The sequence below is a fragment of the Nelumbo lutea genome, chromosome 7, assembly GCF_056320005.1.
Source record: "Nelumbo lutea isolate HS-2025 chromosome 7, American lotus-T2T, whole genome shotgun sequence".
Lineage (NCBI taxonomy): Eukaryota > Viridiplantae > Streptophyta > Magnoliopsida > Proteales > Nelumbonaceae > Nelumbo > Nelumbo lutea.
Genome location: NC_142690.1, coordinates 61517854 through 61528968, shown reverse-complemented (window position 1 = coordinate 61528968; position 11115 = coordinate 61517854). Strand labels below are relative to the sequence as shown.

The 11115-nt window shown below is 34.9% G+C and overlaps 1 protein-coding gene across 1 annotated transcript; it reads right to left on the bottom strand.

The window, feature by feature from the left end:
• Positions 1–621: 621 nt before the first annotated feature.
• Positions 622–6479, bottom strand: MCM6 (minichromosome maintenance (MCM2/3/5) family protein). Its single transcript, XM_088955400.1, has 18 exons — positions 6291–6479; positions 5985–6137; positions 5742–5867; positions 5455–5617; positions 5156–5349; positions 4852–5047; positions 4677–4754; positions 3652–3881; positions 3443–3557; positions 3143–3217; positions 2915–3055; positions 2479–2682; positions 2201–2362; positions 2032–2087; positions 1814–1947; positions 1574–1699; positions 1243–1373; positions 622–1091 (listed from the first exon to the last, which is right to left on the bottom strand). The coding sequence occupies exons 1-18, from the start codon at positions 6365–6367 to the stop codon at positions 960–962; spliced, it is 2493 nt and encodes an 830-aa protein (XP_088811526.1). The 5' UTR covers positions 6368–6479; the 3' UTR covers positions 622–959.
• Between the last annotated feature and the right edge of the window lie 4636 nt (positions 6480–11115).

The window sequence follows — 11115 nt, the reverse complement described above, 5'->3', positions numbered from 1 at the left end:
TCCGCTACCTACAACTAGGGTAGGGTGAGCATTTGGTTTATTCAATTAAAAATCAAACAGAATAAATTAAAATTTTTGAAATCAAATTAAAAAATCAAAATCAAAACCAAAATCGAAATCGAAATAAATAAAACCGGAACCGGCAGTTAAAGTAGAATTTTAATAATGTATATACTATATTATATATATTATATATTATATATTAATACATAAATAATATTTTATACATTATATGTTACATGTTATATAACAAAGTTTGATTAATTAGACGGTTAACCAAATTTCTAATTCTAGAAACCAAAATCAAATTAATCAAACCAGATTAACCAAAACCTGAAAAACCAAACGGAACTAAATTATGCTCACCCCTACCTACAGGCTACAACCACGTTTGGAGGCAGTGGATCCACAAAATGAAACAAGCTCAGAGGTGCAACCGAACAACCCCCGAACACTGAAAAGGCAACGCTTTTTCAGTGGTTGTTTTGGTGCTTTGAAAACATGCCCTTAAGTTTGATAAGGCCGTTTTTACTCGCCCACTTGCTAAAATGGATGGATGGTGGTTGCATTGACGTGAGACCAAAGCAAGTAAACATCCTCTTCACTTATACCAGAAGATGCTTTTAGCAGAATACAACCAAAGAGATTGACCTCTTCTTCACTTTCATTGACCATCAGAAACCAAAACTAACAACAAATTCAATAATAATACCAATGAAGAAATAACAAAGCATTCTGATGTCTAGTAACAAAGTGTACATTAGCATGTGAAACTTGTTTGCTTGGGCGATCTTGGGACTGAGGTTGACTAAACCACTGGAATAGTTGCACTCCTCGGTTTTCCAAGACATGATCATTAGTCTCAAGCAACCGACCAGAGATGGGCATATGCTACTTTCATGCAGCTCTGCACAGCTGAAATGAGCCATGGATGAATTGTTTTGCCAAATGTCATCCAATCAATCAATCACATAATTTGGAGCCACAGCTAAAATTCTGTCATTTCTAGATTGCCTTGTTTCTTCACCCTCTGCTGCTGCTTGCCTACCATCATCTACAACTATCAGATGACCCTCCCTTCGTATCAGACTCTGGCATTACACACAATTAGTTAGATGGATAATTGAAGCAACTGATTTTTTTTGTGGCATGTACAAATGCAGAAATTGAGGCAAAAAAGAAGAGACGCCATCCAACTATTACAGATTTACTGGCTTCCCTGCAAATTATAGCTGGACTTACCTCTATTATAGCTTTAATTTTTGTGACCTCACTTGTCACCTCCTCCATGGAACTATAGTTGTTTTTCTCATTCTGCTGAGCAACATACCACTGAATTAAATCCCTCTGCCTCATACCAACCAAACCAGTCCCTGCAAATTTCAAGAAACCCATCAGAAGGAATTCATAATGCTTCAATGCAAACAGGCAAGTGAAAAAGTATATTCTACCTAGGTTTTAATAGTAGGATTTTTGCAAGGTTGACACAATATTCCAGGTTCTACATTTATCAGTAGTTTTGTCTATTGCATTGAAAAAGATAACAATGACAGCATAGGGTTATATGCTATACCATCTTGCATCACAGTTTCTTCATGCTGTCTAAGTCGCATCACAAGAGCCTGAGTAACTCGCTGAAAATATTCGTCACTTATCACTAGTTTCTTCCTTTGTTGGCTTCCAGATCCTACCTCATTTTCTGTATCATCATTAGGTTAAATTAAGTGCATAATTGCATATATCGTCCATTGAGAATAGACAAACAAATTATAATGCCTATATATGGCTTATCTGCAGAATTCTAAACTTCTACCTGCATTTCCAGAAGATGAATCCGCTGCATTAGTACTTGGCTGAGCATCACCCTGTTCAAGACCTCTATTCCCATCATCACCACCACCACCATTTTCTTGAAAGTCAGACAGATCAATCTCGCTGGATTCAACACTATAGAGGGAAAAAATCTCCATTACAACTCTGAGAGGGGACAGAGAGAGAGAAAGAGCATGAAACAGGTGTTGAAGATCTTGCCTGATTATAGATGTCTTTAGAAGCCTCACTGCTATACGGACATGGCGTGGTTCAACCTACAAATAAAGCCATACAAGTTGTGTTTTGATCAATTATATAAGACTCAAGTTTAGGGATAGACAATGCAAGCCTAGATATGAATAAAGCTATTGGAATTAAACTAACACACCTGAAGTTCAAGATGACTTCGAGCAATTGCTTCTGACAGCCTTATTAATGCCTCAAGTTGCCTAACTGTCATTCGATAAGCAACCCTACTCCCAGGAGCTGTATCACCCCTACGAAGAGCAACATAAGAATCCACCAGCAGTCTCCTGGCTTCTAAGCTTAACTGTTAAAAAAAAAAAAGAAAAAAAAAATCAACTTTTGTTAAGTCTCACATATACAAAGAAACAGAGCTTCTAGCTACAGAAAAGCTTGTTTTAAAATGAAGAGGAAACAATAAACCTTCGGCTTCAAAGTCTTTGCATAAGCAATATAACGCTTCAATAGTGCAGTCGAGAACGCTGGGGCAAGTGCATCTTCATGCTTCTGATGTACTCTCACAATATGGTGGGCAATATGGTAATCTGTTTGATCATCTGGCTCGTCTATCATGACATATACCAAATCAAACCTTGAAAGTATGGCAGGAGGGAGAGCTACATTGTACTGAAAGGGGAAAGAAAACTAAAATTATTTTTCCATGTTTTTAAACCACAGTGCATGGCATACATCTTTTCATGTTTTAAAATTGAAAAACTGAACCAACATCATAAAACTAGATTCAACACATTTACTTACACAACAAACCTTCCAGATTCAACACAATACCATACACCGCAAACATTAATCAGGACTAATAAAGTAAAAGAGCAAACATTTAGAACAAGAACCATCCTACCTTGAGTGGTTTCGATTTATCATAGCGCCCACCAGTGGGATTGGCAGCAGCTAAAATTGAAGTTCGAGCATTCAGTGTTGCTTGAATTCCTGCTTTTGTGATGCTTATGGTCTGCTGTTCCATTGCTTCATGAATGGCAACCTTCAAGTAGAACATAGAAAATTAGACTCCAAGGTGGAAATTTGCATAAATGCAAAAGCTGTGAAAAGATTTTCTATTAAAAAATACCTGGTCTCTGATGTCCATCTTGTCAAATTCATCGATGCAACATATGCCATTATCAGCAAGCATCAGTGCACCAGCCTGCAGTCATACAAATAGAGATCACTATGACAAAAAAGAACTGGGATCCAAAACATTAGGGAGCAAATGAAGATATGACAAACGGAAAGAAGAGTTATTCTTATATAGGACAAAGCACTGTGATTTGAATTAGCAACACACATGCACTCCATACTGACAATTAGGGCAAAATAGATCCCAAAATGCATTAAAAGAGAAAAAAATGACATACAAGGGATGCACAACCTCAATGCAAAATTCTCCAGTTTCAGGTTCTTTGGCCACAGTTGCTGTCAACCCTGCAGCAGAAGAGGATTTTCCAGATGTATAGACAGATCTTGGAACTAGACTCGAGGTGTACCTGCACAATACATAACCATCAGTACAATTGCAAGTGTATTGCTTTAAAAACTTATAAAAAGAATAAAGAATGATAATAGACCAAGTTTGCATACTTGAGGAAGTGAGATTTTGCACAGCTAGGATCTCCAACAATACAAACATTGATGTCACCTCTCAGGTTGATGCCTTCATGAGTGAACTTGTGGACACCACCCAAGAGCATAAGCAGGATAGCTCGCTTGATTTCTTGGTGACCAAAAACAGTTGGAGCAATGCTATCAACAAGCTTATTAAAGAAATCAGGGGTATTTCTCATCCTCTGGATTTCATCTAGTTCTTCTGCCTGTAAGAGGATCAAAAGAAAGACAAACATGATTATAGAATGCAAATGATAAGATCCACTAGGAAAAAATGTTCATTCGGCAACATGTTTCATTGAACGCTGAACATTGTTGGATGCTTTCATGGCATGTATACATCGAAACCCCTTAATAGGGAATCTAGAGCCTGAGGCACAGTGGCATCATTGAGGATCTGGGGTCAACCATTTTTTTGGACAGACAGTAGTCCTCAAGTACAACATCAGGCATGTAGGAAAATGGTCTACAGAAAACATTCACTGAGTCCCACATGGATATAGATTACCAAAAACAAGCATGACGTGCGGCAAAAAGTTATCCAATTAAAGATCCAAAACAATCTGCTAATGACAGTTAAAAATCAGATGGCCGTATATATGATGCAAACAATGAGATAAATGGGTCAAGGCCTAGACACGTAAGCATTCATGCTGAAGCAGAAGGATCGGTGGTTATGGAGTTCTATATTTAGTCTGCATCACATATGCAAGAAGTGAAGAACTAATGAACTCTATCTAGGACTCCAATATGAAACACCCATCCAGGTACAGCCGAAGTAGGGAGGGCAGAGTGAGCTGATTGAATGGAAGAAATTTGATGCATCAATAGATTAGACAGACTACTCAGTATCAAATATCGGGTTGCTTCCATACATGTGCTGGTTAAATTGTCCAACTAGTTACATTGAGTTGGTCAGAGGGGGCAACAAACAGTTTATGGGCATGGACACTAACATCGAAGGTCATGCAAAAGAGGCGGGTAGTGGTCCAAGAACTTACTGTGAATAGCGGATTATCATCTTCATCCGCATCTTTCTTTCTATTCCTAATGTCACTATCCCTTCTGCCATCAGCCACCTGTAGCAAAACCAATAAGAATGAGATCATTGAAATGCAATTTACAAATTTTTCCAGACTGACATCGAAAGAACTACTTGAACATCAACTGATCAACCTGCACTGAGTTGGCAATGAAGGCAAGGCGATAGTTAAGGTCTCTCACTCCCAATGCCCGTAAACCCTTAACACCTTCATTTCCAGAAGAAGAATTCTGACGCTGGGAGGCTTCTCGGCGGCATTCAGCTCTCTCACCCGGTGACGCTAATGCCATTATGTCAGGTATTACGACAACAGTACCCGTGAAAATGACCCTGTAGAAGCAGAAAATGAGATGCAATTATAATCCTTAAATCCTTGAAAGAAAGACAAATGACAGTAACATTGAAGCAAATTGGAAAGCTTGATAAACAAGCTCTTACGTGTCACCAGCCCTGGCCTGCTCGACAATCTCATGACGCAGAATAACATCCAGTGATCGTGGAAGAGAGCCTGCTGGTATCTCTTTCGAGGTCTCTTGCATCCGAACCCTCTGCCAATCTGCAAATTTGCTCTCTTGGCGAAGCAATGCCCACTTTGTTCTTTTTGCACAGAGCGCATTCGCGCAGATTATTGGCTGCAACCAATCATCCAAAAGGAAATGCATCTCAAAATTCGAAAATGGTAAAAGCAGAAATGCAAAGGGAAAGGGCATAACCCGAAGAAAGAAAGAAACACCCACCTCGGTGTATTTAAATTGCTGTTCGACATTCTTAATAACGTGTCCACAGTCCAGGCACTTGAATGTCCCTTGCAGAAGCTCGGGCCGAACCTCGCTCGTACGAGTTACTACCCCTGTCACTGAGACTAGCTTTCCAATATCGGCAGTTGACAAATCCCTCAATCTGCAGTGGAAGACGAAGGGTGATACAGAAAATGTTACAGAAAACTCTGAATGAACAAACAACTGTTCCTTTAGTTAGTTTGACGGGAATCCCTAAAATTTCCCAACGTTAGGGTTTTTCCTACCTTTTTAGAATAGGAATGTTGTAGAAGGCAACATTAATGTCTTTATTAGGGTTATCATCAGCAATGAAAGTCGGCTTCTGCTCCATCACAAACCTCTTGCAAGCACTCTTCATATAGGGCTCAAATCTGTAGAGTAGAGGCATTAAAAGGAGAAAGAAACTAATTTTTCTCTGCATTTTCATTCCTTGTAGAAACAAAGCCGAGGCCAATGAATACAGTAAAATGGAGCAATTATGATCTCACCTCAGATACTCCTCAGAAATGGCCTTTTGAAGAACATCGTTAAAGCGCATTACATGAGAGAAATCCACGAACATCGTAGTCGATTCCTTGGCTTTCATGACTTCGATCTCTGATTCATAGAACGGCTCCCCCGAGTTGGGGTCTACCTTGAAGCTGAATAAGAAAAGGAGTCGATCAATTAACAAAAAAAAAACAAAAATTGCCCAAATACGCGAGAAAAATAGAAAGAAAGAAAACAGAGGAAAATATGCAAATAATACACCAGAAAGAAACAGAGAGTCTGTGTGTGTAAGATCTAAAAATCACCTCTTGAGGAACTCTAAGAATATGTTCTCTACACGAACTGCTTTCTCGTCAACGAAAAAACCACCGAAGGCATCCATTTCTCCCCTGGTTGTCCCCGACGGAATGTCCTCCTCTGAAGTGCTCCTTCTCCGTCTAAACTCAACGCCTGTAGACAGTGGACACCGTCGACTTCTTTTTGGCGGGAATAAAAGCGCGGGAACCAACTGTTTCCCGCCAAGAGAAGTAGCTGTAGCGTGGTGCGGGACTGCGACCGGGTCGGTCTATAAATGGGTCGGATCCGGCCTGGCTCAGGGTAGACGTAGCCCAAACCTTGGGTTAGAATTTCAGACCTGCCACCAACAACCGCTCCTGCTCCAACTAACTCACTGCAGCCGTACATTGGAAACATTTCTAGACCCTACCCCAACTCCTGTTCCCAAATTTTAATGTGACTACAATAACTTGTTGGAATATTATTGGGATAGATCCCTACCCCAAACCTACACCCTATTTTCATGATTCGGGATCTGTTCCTCAACAAACACACCTCACACAATCCTCACAGCCTCATTCCATCTTGTATTGGGATTTGGGAACATCTCCCTATGAATAATAATACGGACGGAAGATGTTCCCAATACACAATGAGATGGGGTTGTGAGATTTGTGTGAGGTGCACTTTGCAAGGAATATATCTAAACTCCTCCTTGCAAAAGAATAATAAAATGCAATTCACAAATTTGCAAAGATGAAAAGAAAAAATAGGAAAATGAAAGTCTTGATACAAGATGGATGAGTTATAATTAATTTGAACTATCTTGTAGTCCTTGACAAATTATAATTAATTGTCATAATTGATATTAATATGGATGCCCATTTCATTTTATTTAATTTTCTTTGCTTTTTACATTTCAAATAAACCTTAGACAATTCAAGCCTAGTTTTCACATGTTAAGTAATAATTGTTGGGGGTGACTTTCTTGTAGTCAGTTGAGAATAATATTACTTTAATTTGTATTCATGTGGATGACATTTTATTTAATTTTTGTATACATGTAACTTTAATTTGAATAGAAGTTGCAAAAAGAATGGCTAATTGATAATTGATTTATTTTGTTTTATTTTTTGACTTATTACATTTTATTTCTTGAACAAATGAGAAATGATATAAGTATCCCATCACAAGACAACTACATGTAAAGTCAGAGTTCTTCAAGATGTGGAATCAATCTCTCATGAGCTATTCATCATTTTCAACAAATTATTTACCATGGTTACTTAGCCCAAAACACAACTTTAGATATGTAGGTGGATACAGTGGACCAAATTTTTATGTATTAATTGTATTATTTATGATAACAATTTGAAAATTGTAATATATTTTTAATACATTTGTGTATAAATACAAATGGAAAGTAATTCAACAATAGCTTATAAGGTTTGTTGCTTAAAATATTTATGAGAAACATTTATTTAATTGTGGCTACTTTATAATTAGCAACTATTGACTTGATTGTTGTGTATGAAACATTAAAGTAATAAGTGATTGATTGTTGTTAATTCAATAATAATTCATAAAAATTATTGTCATTAATATTTGTAATAAACAACGTTCAATTATTGCTAATTTACAATTGACAAATTAATTTGATCGTTGTTTAAAGCACATTGGAGCAACAATTGTTTTATTGTTGTTAAAAAATTATATGGTTTTTATGCATTGTTGCTAAAACAACTTGTTTGCAGATGATTGAATATGGTTATTCTAAAACACTATTATTGCCAATAATTGAATCGACTGTTGTAAAAAACATATTTCACAACATTTGATTATTGCAAAACACATTTAACAATGTCTTTACTAGCAACATCTCGTTCAGTTGTAAATAAAACATTTGACAATAGTTTTTCCTATATTGAAAACAAAGTTTAAATTGTTACCAAATGTTATTTTTCTTGTAATAGCAAGATACTTAATCAAATATAACCAACCATTTAGCATGGTAGAACATGAGTTTCTTGATATTTAGGTTATTGGTCTTAATTTCATGTTTAAAATGATTCACTCAACACATTTAGGAAGAATTGCATGGAAATCTATAAGAACGAAAAAGATAAACATTATGACATTTTTCATAAGTTTAGTTACAAAATTAGTCCCATGACTAATATGTGGATATAAGGGCAAAATACTGGATATTGTTGTTTTAACTATACATTAAATTGATGATGAATGGCAACTGAAAAAGAATGTTATAGGTTTATGAGTTGTTAAAGAAAATGATGATGCTATAACACTTACTAGAGTCATTAAATATCTTATTTTGCTTTGAAACATTGATAATAAGTTATAGATTTCATTGTTGATAATGTTTATTTGAATGATATTGTAATTATAAAATGAAAGAATGGTTTTTTAGGCAGAGTAAACTTCTTTTGTTAGGTGAATTATTACATGTGTTTTGCATAATATGTGTTTTGAAACTCATTGTACAATATAATATGAGTTAAAAGTTGTTAAGCACTTGATAAGCAAAAGAAGAGAATCAGTCAAATATTAACAAGCTTCAAATAAGAGAAACCTAAAACTTGAAATGACAAAAAACCAATTTTAAATTCATAGGTTGCAATTGCTTGATTAAAACATTGATAATGTATATATATTTAATCCATCTTTTGATAAGAGGGATATTAGTTATGTTGTTTATGAATGTTTGGAATATTCATATTAAGCGAGTAATGCATTTTTAGGAGTACATATCCAAATCAGCTTATTTTTTAAGGATATATTTGTGAGATTCGTATGCAAATTGATGTGGTGACTATGGAGTAGAAATGATTATAATTCAACTAATGCCTATAAAAATATTGAAAAAGTTCAAAAATATTGAAATGAGATTAAATCACCATTGGTATGTTCTAGATCCAAGATACAAGTTGGCATTTATGAAGTATAATGTGCATAAGGTTTATGGTTATGTGAAAGAATATGAAATCGTAAAAGTATGTCAATGTCTTTGTCACCTTTACTCTCATTATGCAAATTATGATACTCCATCTAATCCTAATGAAAATAATAATACCCTTGAATCAATATGTTCAACTTTAAGTGACACAAGAAAGTAAAAAGAAGTATCTCAAAAGTTTTAAAAAATGATGCACAAGTGATAAAACAACATCGATGTTCTATTACAAAAAATCATAAATTGGTTATTTGAATTAAGTTTATCATATTTTAAAATGAGTGTATTAACTTTAATCTTTATTTTTCTTTGCATGTTTTAGTTTATTTTATTGAATGGCATGTTTTTTCTATGTTTTCTATTGGTAATCTATTTAAAGTTCATTGACAACATTCTCAAACCCAAGTGCAAATGAAAGTGTAATGAAAGTGCAAATACAAAATTTAATAGAAATGATGCAAGTTTTACAATCAATTAGATTGTGTAAGATTGAAAATAACTTTCCTTATTTTAAATATTTATGAAGTACAATTGATTTTTTCTATCAATTGTACTAATATATTGTTTTCCTGTACTTTCTTTTCATAGGCTTAAACCTTGGTGCATTAAAAAAGTTAATGAGTTGTAGGCTGCCAAACTTGCCTTCGAGGCTTGAAGCCTTGAACTATACATTTTAAACTTTTTTTATGGCGATTGTATAGCTAACTTGGTATTTAAATTAAGATTGAATTTCATATATGCTAATAAGTTTTTTTTTTCCTTTTTGGTTTTGTTGGATTGATAGTTTAGTGTGATTATGTGTTTTTTTATCCTTCATTATTTGTGCTTGGGGAATTATTAGATAGTTCATGTTTTGATTAATAAAAGAAATAATGAATAGACAATAATTTCAACATGTTTATGTTTGTTTTTTTTAGAGTACAATTTTAAAAGAATTTTATTAATTTTTCAGGTTGTTGGTTTGGTCTTGGGGGGAAAATTTTTAATTGTTGCTATGAAGATTAAATGACCGACAAATTAAGCACACCATGGTGGAAACATTAGCATGTTGTGCTTCATTTGATTATCCAAGACTGTTATGATCATTCATTATTCACTAAAACTTCAAAGTTGATTATTTTATTGATTGGCCCAAATATTTGCAAATAGTATTCGTTTCATCCAATTATGTTGATTTTGGACTAGGTGGCTTATGTTTCATTAATGGAATGGTACTGGTATGTTGCTATTTTTTGTTAGTTACAACTGTTTTTCTCAGAAGTTATAAATCTGTAGTGTCATTTTGTTTTGTAAGGAATTTGGTTGGGAAAATAATAAGTGAGTTATTGAAATTAAAATTTTGTTTGGTAATTGAAAGCTTTTTTTAGGTATGTAAAGGAATGTATTTGGTTATTTACAATGTCACATCATCCCCAATCATGGTCATGCCAAAAGCTTCTATTTGCTTCTCATATACGCATTGCAATTGACGTCAAAATAGATGTTACTTATGAACCATTTGCTTTACGAATGTATTAGCAAAACACTACGCTAATCTATGCACCCAATCTGGAGTAGCATCCAACTCTTTCATCAATTATTATTTCCCTCATTTCAAATATGTGTCGCTATAAACCTAGGTTGTTGTTTTAAATTAGTTAGAAACTTATTTGCTTTAAGTCAAACATTGAGAAATATTTAGGGATGTAGAACAACTTAAGGGATTTTGTTTCTTTTTTTAACAAATGCATCAACAATATAATTCGCTTGTGTAGGAGTCAATTTAAACAAGATGTTCATCTAAAAAGAAATTTAGCCTATCTTATTAAAAGTATAAAGCTACAAGGGCTTTCTGTTGACACCCTTATCCATTCTCTCATAACTTGGCAGCCTTTTCCAAACTT

Excerpts from the sequence above, each read along its gene's own strand:
- MCM6 (XM_088955400.1), bottom strand. The coding sequence starts at position 6,367 with ATGGATGCCTTCGGTGGTTTTTTCGTTGACGAGAAAGCAGTTCGTGTA. Across the intron at positions 5,048-5,155 it reads CAGGCCAGGGCTGGTGACAC|GGTCATTTTCACGGGTACTG; the intron begins GTAAGAGCTTGT and ends CTGCTTCTACAG. Across the intron at positions 3,056-3,142 it reads AGATGGACATCAGAGACCAG|GTTGCCATTCATGAAGCAAT; the intron begins GTATTTTTTAAT and ends TTCTACTTGAAG.